The sequence below is a fragment of the Arachis duranensis genome, chromosome 5 (genome assembly GCF_000817695.3).
Source record: "Arachis duranensis cultivar V14167 chromosome 5, aradu.V14167.gnm2.J7QH, whole genome shotgun sequence".
Taxonomy (NCBI): Eukaryota; Viridiplantae; Streptophyta; class Magnoliopsida; order Fabales; family Fabaceae; genus Arachis; species Arachis duranensis.
Window position 1 is genome coordinate 98409748 of NC_029776.3, and position 19734 is coordinate 98429481.

Sequence of the window (19734 nt, forward strand, 5' to 3'; positions counted from 1 at the left end):
AATCTTAATAATATAATAACTCATAAATAATTAATTATTTAATTTTCAAAAATTCAAAATATTACAATCCACCAATAAAATTGAATAAAAAAACTTCCATACATTTTTATCGGTAACTTTATTAAGAATTTTTTATTGAATAGAAATTATTCATGCGATTTTTTTTATTATGATTATGCTTTAAAAAGAATAAAAATAAAATAATTTAATAGGATAATATGTTTTTAAAAAATTTACATAAGATAATTTTTGTACTAATATATTAGGATTCATCTTTTTACATATAATATTCATTCATTTGAGTTCATTTATGAAGTACTTTATAAAAATGATATTAAATTAATTTTTTTATCTTCTAACTATATTTTATATTTTGAGATTTAAAATTTTATATTTTATTTTATTCGAAGTTTATTTTTATGTTTTATTTTAGTTCTGTTAGTAAAAAAGTTTTAACATTAGTTTTAATTTTTAACTTTTAGAATAAATAAAAAGATGAGATATTTTTTATAAATTAAATGATTGAAAATTTATTTTTTTATAGAAGAAGTTAAGTTTATTTATTGACTATAAGAATATATATAATTGGATCACTCTTGAATGTAATAAAAATAATATATATTTATTCAATTTTTTGAATTTTACATTAATTATTAAAATAATGATATAATAGATGTACCCCTATAAAAAAAGAAAATGACTTCATAACTTTTTTTTTGTTGGAAAGAAACATGACTCAATAACTATAAAGTCTAATTTTAACAATTATGAATAAGAAAAATAAATAATAAAAAATGGATATAAAATTTAATTTTTTTATTCGGTACAAAAATAAATATAATAAAATAAATCACTATTCTCATACATAATAACATAAAATTTAACATTATCCTTTTTTTTAGAACCATCTACTTTCTTAGTTTTTATCTTTATTTTTGTACTTTATTTTAATTTTATTAAACCAAAAGTACTAATATCATTTAACTTTAATTTTCAACTTTTATCATAAATAAAACTATGTGATTTAGTATACATTAGATAATAAAAAAATTAAATTTATTTATTTATTATATTTATAGGAGATGTAAGACCCTTAATTTTATTAAATTTTATTATATTTAATACCCATTTTTAATTATATTCTACAAAAAATTTTAAAGTGTAGAGGTATTTATAGTAGAGACAAGTAAGTTAATTTTGGAGATAACCTCTATATATAGTAGGCAATTTTTTTTACTCATTAATTAATTAAAGAGGAGTGTTAGGGGTAGAAACTCTTTTTATTTGTAGTTATTAAGTAGTCATTAATGATTTTTTAATGGTGTGAGATTTTATCTAATAGTGTGAGATGAGCAATGCTAGGGGGCAGCAATTTTTGTGATTGTTAGCCATCAATTAGCCATCAATGATGATTTGATGGTGTGAGATTGGTGTGAGATTTCATCCAATGGCTCACCTTCCTCTGCTGGTTACATGCTGGCCAAAATTCAACAAAATTGCTGGTCCCTTAGACTTTTCCGTGTGAGATTACATACTACCAGAATTTAATAAAGTTGCTGACACTTAAACTTTTTCTTAATTAAATTTAGATTATAACATAAATAAGAAGACTTTGTTAGGTAGACAATAATTTTTATAAACAATGAGCTTTAAAATTGGCCCAACAAAATAAAAATATACTACACCTCCAAATTACCCACCTAAATCTTAATATTAGAATAACCATCTGCACACCTAATAAATTAAACATCGAATAATCTATTGTTCACATTATTTAGTATTTTCATTATCTACCTATACTTTTCCTAAATAAAATAGCGAATAAACAATCACATTCACGGGTATTAACTTTTTTCTTTTCCTATTTTCATAAATTTAAAATGTAGAGAGATGAATAATACGAGATCTTAGAGAAATTGACCTATTATTCAAAACGAAATTAAAGATGGTTTGGTGTCATAATAATTATGAGAATGGCATGGTTTTCAACTTATTCACATGCCACACATTCAGACGAGTTATGGAAGGTAACTTCCTTAGAGATGCATGGTTCAGGAACATATGTAATTAATGATCATAAATATATGACAAATTCATATCACAATCCAGGGTTTAATTGCGGGGGGTCTCTTCCTACAATTGACATCCTATTCTTCAATTTATTGTTGGTAGTGAAATTAAAAGTTTTAAAGTTGGACACTCATTATTATGAAAGTCCTATGCTCTGAAAAGGTTAAAAATTAAAAATATTTGATAATAAAAAAAATTTAATAAAAATAGTTAATTTTTTTATTCAACTTTTTTTTCCTCCTTAGTATTATCCATTGAAAAATTATCCTTCACTCAAATTTAATTTAACGAGAAATTAAATAATTTTAAGAGTGAACACAGGTCGATTTGGTTCGAATTTATAGTAAAATTAAAATCGAATCGATTAAAATATAATTGGTTCAGTCGGATTTATGTTTTTTTGTACATGTATGTGAATCAAACCAAATTTATTAAAAATAGATTGATTCGGTTCGGGTAATTGATCCGATGACTTTGAAGTTCATAAAAAAAATCAAATTTTTATCTTAAAAATTCAACAAGTACAATAAACATGTAACATCAATAGAAATAATCCAAACATGTTAAACACCAAATACATCAAAAACTAAATTCAAACATATTAATAATGAATAATCATTGTCTAATAGAAAAGTCATATATATATATATATTATTTTTTTATTTAATTAATATATGATCGGATTCATGGGTTGGTTCGGATTCCGCACCTCCAGAATCGATATCCGAACCAATCACTAACAAAAACTATCGGTTTGATTTGGGTTGAATCCGATTACCTGTTGGTTCCAGAACCAATTTAATTGGTTCGGTTCAGGTTCAGATAGGTAACCGGATACCGGGAGTGGATCCTCTCCCGTAAAGAAAAAATTGGATGGTGTCAATTGTGATCTCTCATCCTTCATTGCTCTCTCTTTCATATTTATTTTTGGTCTCACTTATAAAATTAATGGTAAAAAATTACACTTCATTTTTTCAAATGTTAAAAAAATTAAAAAGGATTCATTTTTCTGAATACCCGCTACCCGTGCTCTCCCCTAAATAATTCATTTTCTCAATAGTTTTTGTAAACATTACATCATTTTTGAGTGGGTGTAGTGTGTCTTAAATTAAGCATTTCAGCTTATAAAATATTTTTAAAAAAGAATTGCAACAATATAATCGGGGATCAAAATTAATTATACTCGCATTTGTCATATAATATTTTTTTTGTCTACATACATAAAATAAGAGAAGAAATTGAGGTGTCATATTGTAATTTGTGTCAGAATTTTGTTGTATTTTTCTCATGATGTATATTGTATAGTCTGTTAATTTTTTATGTTTTGAAGGAAAGGTATACTCAAATTTGGAAAAGGGATAACTGGCTTAAAAGGATCGAACTATTTTCTTTTTTTTTTTGTTTATATTTTTGGCATATATGTTGAAAACAAATTTTATAAATTACAGCCGATCTAAATAATTTTACATGCTAAAAATTTTAAAAACCAAACCAAATATAATTTTCCATTTCTCTCCATTAAAAGCAAAATGTGAAACATTCCTATCTCATTCTTGGTGCTTTAGTAACACAATCCAAAAGAGCAATCATGAAATAATTAGGGGTAACAATAGAATAGGTTAGTTTGAATTTTTGTTCTATCCTACTTCATCTTATCTAATAATAATTTGTATAGAATTTATTTTATTTTTATTCATAAATAATAAAAATTAAACCCTAATCCACTGTTGTGGATATTTGCTCTATCTCTATAATTATTAAAATTCAAATTTTATATAATTATCATCGTATACATAACATAAATTAAAATAAAATTTAATAATATTATAATATTATTAATTATTTTATTAATTATTTTATATATATATCAAGATGTGTAGGACGAATATTATCTAAATTCAATCTCGTTTTGTTCGCCCAAAACTCTATTTCGCTAAAAATCTATCCTGATGCAGATAATTATTTGTACCGAACAATTAGAGACAGAATGAATACCTGCGAATTTAAATAGTATTGTAATTTCTAAAAATAATTGAATCTGTCTCTAAATATAAAAACTTTTAAAATTTGATAGAAAAAAGAATGAGTTAATAATTCAAGCCAAGTGGCACATTTTTGTTATTCTTCTTCTTAAGACTTGGTTTTAGGTTTAAACTATTTTAAAAGTTGCTTTACATAGCCTTCAACTTGGTCTCTCAAGTCTCAACAATAACATTCCTCTTAATTAAGTGTTGTGTAATGCCATGTTTAAAAGTAGAAAACAATAATCAACGTTTAGACAAAATGTTATGCGGCAAATCGTTAAGTCCATTATAACAAACTCTAATTTTTTTTTTAATTTTGGTATTCACAAACTGTGATTTGTTTAGTAAGTTAAATCATCAGTCATCACCCAGGTCTAGGTTTTAAAATCCAGTTAGGTTTAGTTAAAATATGCATTAAAAATATATATAAGAATTTTTTTATTGAAAATCATTAATTTTTACATATTTAATCCACTTTTTAAATGATTTGATGTATAAAAACACACACACAAAAAAATTACTTTTAGTTTTTTAATAAACTTTCTAAAGATACGTATTAACTAATTCCTAAAATATTTACCGAATTACTAATTACTCTTCAATTCTACACTGCTAAAAATTATTTGTAAGACTAATTACTAATGACTAATAATTCAAGAATATATATTAGGCCAATTTTATGGTATCTATGAATTTTTGTCTAAATTTAGTCTAACTTAATTTTTGTAGTGAATTTTAATTTTTTTAAAATTATTTATTCTTAAATCTTTTAAATTAAATAATAATTTTTAACTTTTTTTAGTAAATAGACACCTTGTAAGCACCATAACCTTTACCTGTATATTATTACTTCTAAAATGATAATATTTTCAATACAAAATATATGTATACCAAAATCTAATCAGAGAATGGTAATATTTGTTTTTCAATTGCCAACGAACTATACCTCAAATGACATAGTCTTTCCATATTCACTTAGAGATTACGGGTTCGAGTCTCATTCTTAATTTTTTTTAAAATATTTATTTTTTAATATTTATTATTTTGTTCTTTCTAAAATATGTATTTTTTATTTTTAAATTTAAAATTTAATTTAAAAAAAAGTTGTTTTGGGAATGAGGGATCAAGCATTTAGTAGTAGTATAGTAAATATAGAATTGTTCCAAGAATCCAAGGTGATTTGTGGTTAATTAAAGAGAGTTAGTTCCACAATTTTATAATAATAAATACTGAAAGAGAAACAATGACTTTGAGTATGAATATGACATGGCATATCAGTGTCTGAACCTGCAAACTTTGGGCATATGCGCACATTAACCTATCAAAACTTTTCTATTTTCTTTTTTTTTTATCCAACAAAATAAAATAAAACAAAATAATTCTCACCCCCTAAATTCCCTCCTATAAATATCCCGTGAAAATTTCTTCTCTCAGATCATCACTTTTCTGATTTCTTTTTTCCTTTTTTTCTTTTAAAAAAATATATAATAATAATAATACTAGTACTTGAACTCGAAGAAGATCCTTTGGTTTCTTCAAAGTCTCTCAGATTTCCAAAAGAATTTTCTCGTTAAAATCCCTGCAGAGTCAATCAGATTTTCTAAAAAGAAAACCCTGGATTCATTCGCTGATTGAAAATAAAAGGAAAAAACCGGGGAATTTTGTTTCACTGGGAGCTAGTTTCGGGGGCACGTAATTGTGAACTCAAAAACTCAGCTCGATTGAATTTTTTCTCTCTGATTCAAAATTGACGAAAACTAATTTTCTTAGCTGAGTTGAAAAAGTGAGTGCGGCATTGGTAATAAACTGCATTGAGTGCTGCTCCGAGAAGTTGGGGCAAGTTGATGAAGTGTTGTTGTTGTTGATGATGTTGAAGAGGTGAAGGATGAGAAAATGAGTAACGGTTCGTTGGAGTTTCGTTCTGCGAGTTATGGTTCTTTGGAGAAGCAGCTGCAACTGCAACAGAACGGAGTTGTTGTTTCAGCTATTCAATCAGCGCGTAAGCCTTCCAAGATGCTCAAAGAAAAAGAGAGACTCTTCCTTTGGATCTGCAAGCTCGCCGGCAGGAGGAAGGTCGGAATGCTCATCCTCTCTCTCATCTCCGCCGCCGTTTTCGTCTGGGTTCTCTACGTTGGAAAAGGTGACCTTCCTTAATTCCCTCACCTCTTTTGTTATTGTTTCGAATTTCAATTCTGCATATTCTTCAGTGGATTGTAATGACGTTAGAGGAACATACATAGTTTAATTAGCTTGTTTGATTTTTATTTTCATAAGTTGATTGTTTTTTTTAGGATTCATTCATCTCATCTGATTAACCATTGATCAAGGTGGTAGGTATCTTGGTTTCATAACACTAACACAGGTTCTAGAATCTGATTAACCATTATTGTTAGGGATGGATTCCAATTGCTATATTCAAGGAAGAAAACTTGTTTTTTCATTTACATGCGGATAATGATTTTTTTGTTTTTTGTTTAGCTTTTGAACGAGGCATTATCTTTGTGGTATGGCTTGCTTCTTTCAGGTGATTCGCCAGAAGGGAATAGGGCAAGTGACATCAGTGTTAAGGGGAGTATTTCTATAAGTGATTCACCATCTACGATCTCTACGGCGAATATCATGGGCTTCGCCACGAATTTGGTGTTACCCCCTCCTCCCCCTAGCCATTTTCTGGGTTACACTCTTCCTCCTGGCCATCCATGTAATAGTTTCACTCTTCCTCCACCACCAGCAGATCCGAAGCGTAGTGGGCCGCGGCGTAAGTCCTACTTGAACTATTTGGTTCCTTCATCTCTTATGTTAGGTTATTATATACTTAGTAATTTGCAATGGAGTCAATTGCCTGTGAGATACCAATTAATTGGTGAAAATATCCGTTTATGTTTCAGCATGCCCTGTATGTTACCTTCCCGTTGAAGAAGCCATTGCACTTATGCCGAAGTTTCCCTCACCTTCTCCAATAATTCAGAATCTAACATATATCTGGGAGGAAAATCTAAGCAGAGATGGGGAGTTTGGTGGTTCAGACTTTGGTGGATACCCCACTTTGAAGCAGAGAAGTGATTCTTTTGATATACGAGAGTCAATGAGTGTGCACTGTGGGTAAGTTTTCATTTTTGTTGGATATTTACCTTTTGTTAGCTATTAAGCACTGAAGAGTTTTTTTGTGGGCATAAAGTTTTCTCTGCTGGTTATAAAGGATATACATCCAACCCTTTTACTCACATCTGTCGATTCTTGCATCTTCAATGATGTTGTGATCATTCAGATTTGTAAAAGGACCTAAACCTGGCCGCAACACAGGATTTGACATGGATGAAGACGACCTATATCATATGGAGCAGTGCCGTGGTGTAGTTGTTGCATCAGCCATATTTGGTGTGTATCATGTTGTTCTAACTTTACTTGGTTGTTTAGGCTGATGTTTTGCTGATGCATTGAATATGTTTTTCAGGAAATTTTGATGCGATAAATGAGCCATCAAACGTTAGTAACTATTCAAAGAAGACAGTATGCTTCCTTATGTTTATAGATGAAGAAACAGAAAAAGCTTGGAGGGCATCTGGCCTACTGGGGATCAACAAAAGGATTGGATTATGGAGAATTATTGTTGCTCGTAATATTCCTTACACAGATGCAAGGCGCACAGGAAAGGTCAGTATTATAAGTTCACAAGCACCAGTGCGACTATAATATAGAAACTTACACAGGGATTACTAATCATATTTGTTGCTTAAGCTTTAAATCATTATGCTTTTCTTTACGATATGGTCATTGGTATAGAAAGCTAAAATTGTTGGCTGTCGTTATATAATAGATGTTGATGGACTTAAATGCAATATTGACCATCCCTTAACATACATAAATGGAGGAGAAACACAAAGCTATTAGCTTGATCTCGTTGTCTGAGCATTATGATGTTTTTTTTTTCATTCAGAATATATTTATAGGCTTTTGATATGAATTAAGATTAAGATGACCAAAAATCAAATCCAGACCCTTATATTTTATTGTGCATAAGTAGTATTCTTATTTACTTGTAACTTTAACTACCATTCCCACAGATTCCAAAGCTTCTGATTCATAGGATGACTCCAAATGCCCGGTACTCTATATGGCTTGATGGGAAGCTTGAGCTTGTTGTTGATCCATATCAAATACTTGAAAGGTATACTTCAGGATCTCTTTTTTATTTCAGAGTGAATGTTTTTACCACAATGTCAGATCACTATAACTGATGTCTCTTGGTTTTACCAAGAATGTTTTATTTGTGTACTTCTCATTCAGTGTCATTATTGCAGTTGTTGCTCCTAATATCTCTTCTGGGTTCTTTTTGTGATGGCATTGAAATTTTTGAAAGTATAATAGTTATTTCTTTACCACAATGAATGACTAGAAGCTTAAATCATTCTAGATCACAAAAAATGCCTCCGCATTTATTATGGATAAGTTCTTGATTATGGATATAAGTTTTAAGGATGAAAACAAATGACTGGTCTTGACATACACTTTCTGGCCTTATGATGGTTGCCAGAACTGATTGAAGTCCCTCCTATTGTATCTTTCTGAGTTAGTTGTCCATAGGCATGGTTTGCATCAGGCATAGGCATTGTTTAATCCATGAGCTGTTCCCAACTAGTGGAGAAAGACTTGGTTGTTGTTCCTGTATTTTATAAGTAGGTTACAAACTGAAATATTGTCACTTTTGGGAGCTTGGCAACGGAAAACGTGGATAAATGTGAAACTTAAACGAATGCCATTGTGGTTCTGGTTTCTGTTGATGCTGGAGATGGAGAGAATTCACCTTCCAAGGCCTTCTAGTTCATTTGCCTTCAGGACTATACATTTTAGTTGAGAGTGTATTTATATGTGTAGTGTATACTCACGGCGAACTAGCTTTGTTATTGTTTGTCTTGCTACAATACATGCTTCAGCACCTAAGTTACTCTTATCTCTCATCCTTTTACAGGTTTTGTGGAGGAGGAATGCAACTTTTGCAATATCTAGACATTATAAACGCTTTGATGTATTTGTTGAGGCCGAGGCAAACAAAGCTGCTGGAAAGTATGATAATGCCTCTATTGACTTTCAGATAGACTTTTACAAGAAAGAGGGACTGACTCCATACACAGAAGCAAAACTTCCTCGTATAATAAGCGGTAGGCTAAACTAGCTCTTCCATTGTGGGATTGAGGATTCAGGTTGGACTTACATCTTCTCCAAACCTTGATGGTTGAATTGCAGATGTTCCTGAAGGATGTGTAATTGTACGAGAGCTCGTTCCTATTAGCAACCTCTTTACCTGTCTTTGGCACAATGAAGTTGACCGATTTACTTCAAGGGACCAGATTAGTTTTGCAATTGTCAGAGACAAACTCCTGTCCAGGGTTGATTTTCATTTTGCCATGTTCCTGGATTGTGAAAGGCGCAACTTTGTAGTTCAGGCAATTATTTTACCTTGTTTTCATAACGCTAAGGCCTCTGTTATAAGTTATAACTATTATTGTTATTCAATGTTCCCTTGCAACATTATTTAACACTCAACCTTACTGTGATTCAAATTATCTTCCTTTTGTGATTACAGAAATACCACATGGATCTACTACTAGAGCGCCAGTCTCCACCAGACTCTGCTGCAGTGAGTCCTCCCCCACCACTTACACCATCTCTGCCACCTCCATTGCCGGTGCTTGAAACTCATCCTCGAAGGGTTGTGATTCCAACAGTTAGGGGAGGTCCTTGGCGAGGACCCTGGAAAGGCCCTTGGCGAGGCCCTGTAAGGCGTGTAAGAAGGCGCCGTCCCAGAGTTGTGTATGGAAATAGATACATTGCAGGAACTCAATAGCCATTGTTTTTTGGGTGATTGGTTATACCATTTTTTTTTTCCTTTTTCTTTTTGGCATACACACCTACAAAGATCAAAATCATTCGTTGGCAGAGCTGGAAGGGAAAAATATGCAAGATGAGCGTTCTTACTTTCACTTTGTGCAACTGTTCCATTGTTATTGATAATTTTTGTTGTATATAGAGTAAAAAGAAAAAAGTTGAATAATTATCTTATCAGGTGGGTTACCACTTACCACCTACCCCCCAAATCCCTCAAATGTGGTAACCCATTTTGTTATTCCATTACCCATAGGAGAAAGTGTACTTGCACTCTCAAATACCCAATTACAGATAAATTCATCGTCTTTCTTTCTATTAATTATTCTTATTGTGTCAAATTAAGATACTATTGTAGTAGTACCGACTAATTTTATGTCTATTTTCGTACTAGTTATTTTTCATTTTTTTGAATGAGATTTGATTGTTGTTCAAATGTTATTGAAGACATGTACGTCAAATTTTAATTTATGCTTTTGACTATTTTATATTTTTAGTTAAATAAGACCGGGTCAATCGGTTAAACCAATGATCCAGTAGTCTGACCGGTTGGATCACCGGTCGGATTTGACAACTTGCTTAATAGTAATGTTCTGAAAATCGGTTCGAACCGGCCGGTCGAACCGGTCGAACCGTGAACCGGACACTAAAACGGTTCGGTCAACAAAGAAAACCGCAGAAATTGATAACCGGTTTTGAACCGACGAACCGGCCGGTTATCGGTCGGTCGAACCGAACCGGGACCCGGCCGGTTTTTTAAACTGACAGCAAAACGCCGTCGTTTTGCAATGTGGGAAGGCCGAAGCCCTAATTCCCTTTTCTTTTCTCCTTCGGCTTCGAGTCTTCGTGCTTCAGCCTCCTTCACCACTCAATCTTCGTGTTTCTCCTTCACCCAGCGACGACCCAGCGACGACCCACCACGACCCACCGACGACCCACCACGACCCACCGGCCACCACTGCGAGAGACAGAACGCCTGAACTGAAGCCCTCAACGCACTCACGTCCTTCGCCCTAATTCCAGCCTCAGCGTCCCACAGCCTGGTGTGCTCCACTGCTCATGTCTTGCTTCTTTTCCTGCAGCTGTGCTTCCTGGTGGGTGCTCATGTCTCCCCGCACCGCGCCTCCGCCCCTCCCTCGCGTCTCTTCCGTGGTTGTTGCCGCCTGAACTGCTGCTCGTCGCCCACCTTCTGCCTCTGCAACAACGGGAGCATTTAATTTATTTTCCAGTTTTTTCCAGGTTGATTCATTGATGTTGTTGCTGTGAATTTTATTGTTGATTGGTTTATGAGCTGATTAGAAATAAATATGGCAGTGGTTGAATTGAAATATTGAATTGGTTTATGAATATGAATATGCAGGGGTTTTGCTGATTATGAATATGGTTTAATTATTAAATGGTTTTGTTGATTATGAATATGGTTTAATTGTTGAATATGCAGTGGTTTTGTTAATTGTTGAATTGGTTTATGAATTGGTTTCGCTGATTATGAATTTTGTTGATTGTTGATTGTTGATTGTTGATTGTTGTTGCTGTAATGATGCTGGTTTGTTTTGCTATGAGTTAGTTAGTTGATTGAATTTTTTTTTCTTTTATGGGATTTTAAGATGGCTTCATCAGAATCCATCATCCCAAGAACATCAGATGAAGATAGATACCTAGACTTTGAAATTACTCCTTGGACATAGTTTATGGATTGTTATTCTTATTGTGTCAAATTAAGATACTATTGTAGTAGTACCGACTAATTTTATGTCTATTTTCGTACTAGTTATTTTTAGAATGAGACTTGATTGTTGTTCAAATGTTATTGAAGACATGTATGTCAAATTTTAATTTATGTTTTTGACTATTTTATATTTTTAGTTAAATAAGACCGGGTCAACCGGTTAAACCAATGACCCAGTAGTCTGACCGGTGATGGATTTGACAACTTGCTTAATAGGTAAGTGAGGTGAAATTTTTTTGAGCTTCTTGAATATTACTTTGTTTATTTATTGTTGTTTTGATCATTTCCAATTATCAATATGTGATTATTGACCGGCTCTACCAGATTGGTCACCCACCTCATCATGCACGACACATGTTCGATGAAATTCTCCATACACCTTTTATGCATAAAACAAGCTCCTACCCTTGAGCATTGTTGTTCGTGATGCTTTGCCTTTGAAAGTTTTCAAAATCTGTCATTTCTTTCTCTGTGTTATGATTTGGAGTTATGGGCTCCAAAACATTGTTTAAGTGGCCAAAGCAAATTACAAATTCCCTGGTTGAGCAGCTGATAAAAACAGAAAGGGATATACACAGAGCTCTCCTTGTGTTTGACTCAGCAACAGCTGAATATAGCAATGGCTTTCGTCATGATCACAAGACTTTTGGTATCATGATCTCTAAGTTGGTCACTGTGAACCAGTTTCGGTTAGCAGAAGGATTGCTTGAGAGAATGAAGCAAGAAAATTGTGAGGTTACAGAGGACATATTCTTAACTATTTTCAGAGGTTATGCGATGAATTTGACTCTGAACTCTGTGAACAAAGAATTGATTATAGTGAAATATGACTCTGATGAATTTGACTCTGAGTATCTGCAACTGATATAGTGAAATATGATTATGAAGTATGAACTGATTGAACTGACTGAACTCTGTGAACTGACTGAACTCTGATGAAGTCATGAAACTGTGATGAAATATGATTATGAAGTATGAACTGATTCTGTGATGAAACATGAATTGATTTTGTGAATTGATTCTGATTTTTTTGAACTGATTCTGTTATGAACTGATTCTATGATTATGAAATATGATTGTGAATTGATTCTGATTTTTTTGAACCTGAGATGTTGTTTGTATACTCTGATTCTGGTTTTGATTATTGGGAGTTGAGATTATTGAATTCTGAATTCTGGATTGATTCAATGTTCATTTGTTGTGATTATTGGGAGTTGAGATTATTGGGCTGTAAACTTGTAATATTTAGGTATGGAAGAAAGTATCAACCAAGACCTACCTAGAAATAGTAATGCTGAAAATAGGAATTACAACAATTGGTTGTTGATGGTTGATGACAAATTTGGCTCATTTTGATGCTGCTATGTTATGTTTGGTTGTTTGTTTCTTGACTTTTGCACTTTGAATTTGTATTTGAATGAGATTATAACATTTGGTTTATGTAGTACTTTTAATTTGAATGATATTTTCAAGTTTAGATTAGACTATAGTTATATTTTTATGCGCTTATTTATATTTTATTTATTATTTTATTATAAAACGGTTTTTACGGTTCAACCACGGTCGGATCGGTTGAACCTATGAACCAGTGAACCAGTACCTAGAGCAGTTCGATGACTGGTTCGGTTTTCAGAACCTTGGTCTACAGTACTATAGTTATGGTTTTGGATTGACGCATGAGACGATATCATTAAGAGGGGTGCTACACATATAAGTCATTTTGGTTTACAAATTTTATAAATTGGGCCAAATCTAACACGTGTGTCACTGAACCATCTTCACGTGTTTCATCTTCTCTTCCTTTTTCGAATTTCTTGTCAAATTTTTTCGATCTCCTTCGTACATTTTCTCTTTACTTTTGATCTCTTTCTGTTTTTTTTTCATTTTCATGGTTTTTGAAATTAAGCTTTGAAATTGTTTTGAAGATGATGGAACTTCAGAAATACACCCGAACGATTACAAAAATATACCCAAACGATTACAGAAATACATCCAAAGAATTACAGAAATCCACCCAAATAGTTACAGAAATAAACCAAACGATTACTGTAGTACCGACTAATTTTATGTCTATTTTCGTACTGGTTATTTTTTGAATGAGATTTGATTGTTGTTCAAATGTTATTGAAGACATGTACGTCAAATTTTAATTTATGCTTTTGACTATTTTATATTTTTAGTTAAATAAGACCGGGTCAACCGGTTAAACCAATGACCCAGTAGTCTGACCGGTGATGGATTTGACAACTTGCTTAATAGGTAAGTGAGGTGAAATTTTTTTGAGCTTCTTGAATATTACTTTGTTTATTTATTGTTGTTTTGATCATTTCCAATTATCAATATGTGATTATTGACCGGCTCTACCAGGTAAAGGCTGAATTGGTCACCCACCTCATCATGCACGACACATGTTTGATGAAATTCTCCATACACCTTTTATGCATAAAACAAGCTCCTACCCTTGAGCAATGTTGTTCGTGATGCTTTGCCTTTGAAAGTTTTCAAAATCTGTCATTTCTTTCTCTGTGTTATGATTTGGAGTTATGGGCTCCAAAACATTGTTTAAGTGGCCAAAGCAAATTACAAATTCCCTGGTTGAGCAGCTGATAAAAACAGAAAGGGATATACACAGAGCTCTCCTTGTGTTTGACTCGGCAACAGCTGAATATAGCAATGGCTTTCGTCATGATCACAAGACTTTTGGTATCATGATCTCTAAGTTGGTCACTGTGAACCAGTTTCGGTTAGCAGAAGGATTGCTTGAGAGAATGAAGCAAGAAAATTGTGAGGTTACAGAGGACATATTCTTAACTATTTTCAGAGGTTATGGACGTGTGCATAGGCCACTTGATGCCATGAGGGTATTCCTGAAGATGGAACACTTTAAGTTGCGGCCCAGTGTGAAGTCATATCTTACAATGATGAATATTCTTGTGGAGGAAAACCATTTAAAGAGGGCCCTTGGTTTTTACAGGGAGATGAGAGGAACAGGCATTCCCCCTAGTGTTGTTTCCCTCAACATTTTAATCAAAGCCCTCTGTAAGAGCAATGAAACCATTGACGTGGCTTTGCAGATATTTCGCGAGATGCCAAACCGGGGATGCCAGCCAGATTCTTATACATATGGCACATTGATTAATGGGCTGTGTAAACTGGGAAAAGTCAGTCAGGCAAAAGAGCTGTTCGATGAGATGGAGCAGAAAGAATATGCACCATCTGTTGTTACCTATAGTAGTATGATACATGGGATGTGCCAATCTAATAACTTGGATGAAGCCATGCAATTGCTTGAAGAGATGAAAAGAAAAAGCATTGAGCCAAATGTTTTTACTTATACTTCTTTGATGGACGGTTTATGTAAAAGTGGGCATTCATTACGAGCATTAGAGCTTTTAGAAATGATGATTATAAAACGTCATTTGCCTAACAATGTCACTTATACAACTTTAATTGATGGGCTATACAAAGAAGGAAAGCATAGGGAAGCTGTGGATGTTCTTGACAGGATGAGGCTTCAAGGTTTGAAACCAAGTGCAGGGCTGTACGGGAAAATCATAAAGGGCTTCTGTGCTGAATGCAGCTATCAAGAAGCTGCGAACTTCATCGAGGAGATGGTGCTTGGCGGTATTAAGCCAAGTCGAGTGACTTGGGGGCTTCATGTTAGAATGCATAACATGGTGATCCAAGGCCTTTGTAGTAGTATTGATCCACCCCGTGCGTTTCAGTTGTATCTTAGTACACGAACTAGAGGTGTTTCAATTGAAGTTGGCACTTTTGATTGTTTAGTCAAATGTTTTTGCAAGAGGGGAGACCTGCACAAAGCTGCTCGAATTCTTGATGAGATGGTATTAGATGGCTGCATTCCAGATGAGGGAATATGGAATGCAGTAATAGTTGGACTTTGGGATCGGAAAAGAGTTAGAGAAGCCACTGAGCTACTGCTTGCTGAACTGAAACAGAAATTTGTTGAAGCTGAAAGTTGAAGCTTGACCACATGTATGCGCATTGTATTTTCCAAAGTCTTGGGTAAATTAAATTCAGGTAATTGCAAAATTACTTGCTATGACTCATAATCTGCTCTCTTCTTGTTTTAGGTATAAGAGGAGTTGTCACTCTAGTTACAATAAATTGGCTATATTCCAAATGCTCCTCACTCTTTTCATAATGCAATTTTCCATCTAAGGGAATTAATAGTTTCTATTGGCAGTTTATTCAATGATATCTACTCCAAACACAGTCAATATTTAGATGGCTATTACTGAATGCTGAATAAATGTTCATTGAAGAGACAATATTGACCCATCCTCTTTCTGGTTGTGTCAGGGGAAGATGACAGGCTAATGTTAAAAGTCTATGGTGAGGATAAATTAACTATGCATCAAATCTCTTCTGGAAAACGGTTGTGGAAGTATAAGACAAGGAGCAAGACAAGTTATTTAAGGTAGATTCAACTTGTTTAGGGGTTTCTGAAGCAATCAATTATCCGTAGAATATTTGGCGTAATGATGAGTTGATAGATAAGTCTTTCTTGTGATAGCTTTAGAACAGCCTTAAATATTAAACGAAATTATTGAAAAGGGAAAACAAAATTGGATAACATGCCATATGAATAACGAGGTTCTGCCATCAAGTGAATATACATATCACCACATGGACAAGAAAATGATGAAAATGGTTGATTATCCATTCACTGACTGGGGTTACATACACGGTTCCAATACAATATTGAGCATTATAACATACAAATGGGAAACTAACCAACTTCAACTGCTTCTAACCGAAGTAGTTATATAATTTATCCACATTTGAGAATAAGTATACATGACTGCCACATATAGCATGTTCCCAACATGATAAATCACTAATCAATTAAAATTATTGAAATTGAAGTTCATTACAAACATGAATGTAAAAGATCAGTATTAACTTGTTGAAAGTGGGAAGCCAATTCCATGTCTCTTTGTAGGAAATACAACAAAGAAAATGCTGCAGAAAATGCCAATGCCCACAGGCAATACTGTGAGGATTTCCTCTGTCTCTAGAGATGGCTCTGGAAAGAAGCAACTTACTACATTCTGATCAAATAATGCAATTGCTGCAAACACCAAAGCTGATACAGCTGCATGCATGAAATCTATAAACCGCAATTTATATTTAGCAGCAAATTCTGGTGGAAGTGTGGTTGATCCATCGATAAGCCACAGGCCTGAAAATGTGGCAAACCCATAACAGATGTTCCCCTTGCTGTCTTTTATGCTATCTGTGAAGCATAGCAAGATGCATAAGGCACCACAGATAGCTACAAGTACAGCAGTCATGGTCTTGCTGACCAAGTCGCAGCTGCCCTCGTTTGTGAAGATTGGAGACAGAAGACGGAAAGCAAGGACAGTGCCAGTAGGTAGAAGGTTTGCCAAGTTTGCTGTGCTCTCAAATGTCTGGCTAATGGCTTTCTGAATCTGGTTCCTCTCTGCCTCCGGAATCTCTGCATTGCTCAGGAGTGGGAGCTTTTCTTCTTGATTCTGGGTACCACTTGCTTCAGCATCCATGGCTTATAGAAAGACCTTTCAGCTGCCTCTATCTTCTGTTCTGTTTTGGTCACGTTTGTGCTGTGCCTTTGCAGCATTGGATTGTTGGAAATTTATAGTTAGGCAAACTTGAGTAGTTCCAAAGAGAGAGAAAGGGATGTTAAGAGAGGTTATATGCCATTTCGTGAAAGAAACACAAACTGAAAAACATGATAATGTTGTTTTTTGTTGTATTTTTCAAAGTGGAATATTTTTGTATCCCATGTGGGTTTTTGTATTGCTTGAAAGCATGCATGACAATTATGATTTATGAATTCAACTTGCTCACGGAGGAAAGCTATACACGGTAGATTGGAGGAATAGGTCAGAGTAATTAATTATGAAATAAAACAGAAACAGATTGCTATTTTTTATGATGAAATTTACCGACGTTGTGATTTTGCATTGTCATCTCTTGACTTTGATCCAGTTGAATTTTCTTTTTCCCTATTTCCTGGGAGAGATATGAAAAGATGATGGTCAAAATTAACAATATGATCCATATATTTAAGGAATTCCAAGGGTTCCTTCCTTCCTTCTTATTACAAGAAAATAGAATTTGAACTTAAGATCTCATGCACGTGTAATATTACTCAGTATTATTACGGAATCCCTCACTAGTAAACCTTCATATTGGTTTAAATTAATATTCTAAGTGTGGTTAATCTTGCTCTTTTTAGAGGCGTTTTCCCATAGTATAATTCAAGTTCTCCTTATTACTATAAATCATACTATTTTTCTACGATTTTGCCACTATATCAACACTTTTGTTGATATTCTTTCTCTTTCAAGATATCTGTCATTCAAAAATTTTGGTACATCGATAATTTAGTATATCTTAACTTAAATGGTATCTAAAATATATTGAGTATTTTATGTACAAAATTTTCAAATAACGGAAAAAGAAGGGAATGTAATCCAAGACTGAAATCCTCTGAACACATGACATTTCAGAATGCTTACATGTGCAAACTTACTATTTTTCAATAACGTGTAACTTGAATTCACGGATAATTTGTTCCAAACATGATTATCTCATTGTTTACACACATGAATATAAAAGGTTGGTGAAAACTCAGGTGCAGTCGACTTCACGTGAAATTGATAGCTGATGGCCAAATCAGTCAAATCATCTAATGGCTCTCAGTTATCAACTTCACGTGAAGTCAACTGCACCTGAGTTTCCACTAAAAAGATTATATATAGTTAATTTGTTGAAAGTGGGAAGCCAATTCCATGTCTCTTGGTAGGAAATACAAGAAAGAACATGCTGCAGAAGACACCAATTCCAACCGGCAATGCAGTGAGTATTTCCTGTGTCTCATTGTCTGGTGCTGGAAAGAAGCAATTCACCACATTCTGATCAAACAATGCAACCGCCGCAAACACCAAAACCGACATCACTGCATGCATGAAGTCTATAAACCTGATGCTATACTTAGCAGCAATTTCAGGTGGAAGAGTGGTTGATCCATCAATGATCCACAAGCCTCTAACCGTGGCAAAACCATAACAGATGTTTCCCTTGCTGTCTCTGAAACTATCAGTGAAGCATAGAAGGAAGCAGGACACGCCACAGATAGCTACAAGGAAAGAAGTCATTGTCTTCGCGGTCGAGTCGCAGTTGCCAAGGTTTGTGAATACCGGAGACAGAAGCTGGAATGCGAGGACGGTGCCTGTAGGAAGAAGGTTTGCCAAATGTGCTGTGCTCTCAAATGTTTGGCTAATTGCTTGCTGAACAAGGTTCCTCTCTGCTTCTGGAACCTCTGTGTTTCGCAGAAGAGGGAGCTTTTCTTCATCTTTGTCATGTTCAAGTTTGATGTCCATGGCTTAAAAGATTGAGCTAACTCTGCTGTTGTGTTTTTGCAGCATAGCTTTATATGGATGAGCTAATTTGAGTGGAGATAAAGAGTGGGAAAAGAAAGGAAAGTATGTGAAGGGAGGTTTGTTATTTCTTGCAAGGAACACAAACTCAAAACTTGATGATGCAGTATCCATTATATTCCTTAGAGACATGTATTTCTTTATGTTTCGCTTTTAATGCATGCAACTAGTTATTGCAAAAAATTTAACGGATCACTACAAATTAGTATATGTTATGTAAATCCTTTCACTTATAATTCTTTTTTGTATTTATTATATTATATAAGAAATAAACAATAAATATATGATTTTGAGAGGGTTTTTTTTTATTTGTCATCATTTTGACACGCTTTTTTTTTGTCGGTGGATTGGACAACTCTCAGTCTTAGGTACTCCAATAGATTGGATAACCCCAATCTTAGATACATAATACACCCACACACTTCTCATATTTTTACCATATTTTTTCCTCAATTGCAATCTTTAAAGTTTGAACCCTAAATTTTTGAGGTGGGAAGGGAAAGATATGCCATGTGAACTAAGGCTCATTGGCAAACACGCTTGAATTAATGACTGTACAAGTGTTTTTTTTTTTTTTTTT

At 33.6% G+C, this 19734-nt stretch overlaps 4 protein-coding genes across 12 annotated transcripts in view; 2 read left to right on the top strand and 2 right to left on the bottom strand.

Moving 5' to 3' along the window:
• The first annotated feature begins 5545 nt into the window (after positions 1 to 5545).
• LOC107490815 (probable hexosyltransferase MUCI70) lies at positions 5546 to 10302 on the top strand. Its single transcript, XM_016111630.3, has 9 exons — positions 5546 to 6234; positions 6619 to 6852; positions 6983 to 7196; positions 7363 to 7472; positions 7549 to 7748; positions 8159 to 8264; positions 9065 to 9253; positions 9339 to 9538; positions 9679 to 10302. Exons 1-9 carry the CDS (start codon positions 5988 to 5990, stop codon positions 9937 to 9939), a joined length of 1761 nt encoding a protein of 586 aa, XP_015967116.1. The 5' UTR covers positions 5546 to 5987; the 3' UTR covers positions 9940 to 10302.
• Positions 10303 to 12087: 1785 nt separating this feature from the next.
• LOC107490816 (pentatricopeptide repeat-containing protein At5g46100) overlaps positions 12088 to 19734 on the top strand; it is a 57293-nt gene continuing 49646 nt past the window's right edge. For 2 of the 9 annotated variants that reach the window (XM_052261301.1, XM_052261300.1), the window contains exons 1-2: positions 13960 to 15747; positions 16030 to 16147. In XM_052261301.1, coding sequence (XP_052117261.1) covers positions 14250 to 15689 — 1440 coding nt within the window. In that variant the 5' untranslated portion in view covers positions 13960 to 14249 and the 3' untranslated portion in view covers positions 15690 to 15747; positions 16030 to 16147. Of the gene's footprint in view, positions 12442 to 13959; positions 15748 to 16029; positions 16575 to 16643; positions 16813 to 19734 lie in introns of those variants that run through there. The other 7 variants (XM_052261295.1, XM_052261294.1, XM_052261299.1 and 4 more) reach the window with 6 other exon arrangements.
• Positions 16488 to 17252, bottom strand: LOC107490819 (protein DMP6-like). Its single transcript, XM_016111638.3, has one exon. It carries the CDS (start codon positions 17250 to 17252, stop codon positions 16629 to 16631), a length of 624 nt encoding a protein of 207 aa, XP_015967124.1. The 3' UTR covers positions 16488 to 16628.
• LOC107490820 (protein DMP6-like) lies at positions 18477 to 19100 on the bottom strand. The gene has a single exon (XM_016111639.3). The coding sequence runs from the start codon at positions 19095 to 19097 to the stop codon at positions 18477 to 18479; it is 621 nt and encodes a 206-aa protein (XP_015967125.1). The 5' UTR covers positions 19098 to 19100.

Coding starts and splice junctions, on each gene's coding strand:
- LOC107490815 (XM_016111630.3), top strand. CDS start 5,988: ATGAGTAACGGTTCGTTGGAGTTTCGTTCTGCGAGTTATGGTTCTTTG. Junction 6,235..6,618: donor GGTTCTCTACGTTGGAAAAG/GTGACCTTCCTT, acceptor TGCTTCTTTCAG/GTGATTCGCCAGAAGGGAAT. Junction 7,473..7,548: donor TGTTGCATCAGCCATATTTG/GTGTGTATCATG, acceptor TATGTTTTTCAG/GAAATTTTGATGCGATAAAT.
- LOC107490819 (XM_016111638.3), bottom strand. CDS start 17,252: ATGGATGCTGAAGCAAGTGGTACCCAGAATCAAGAAGAAAAGCTCCCA.
- LOC107490820 (XM_016111639.3), bottom strand. CDS start 19,097: ATGGACATCAAACTTGAACATGACAAAGATGAAGAAAAGCTCCCTCTT.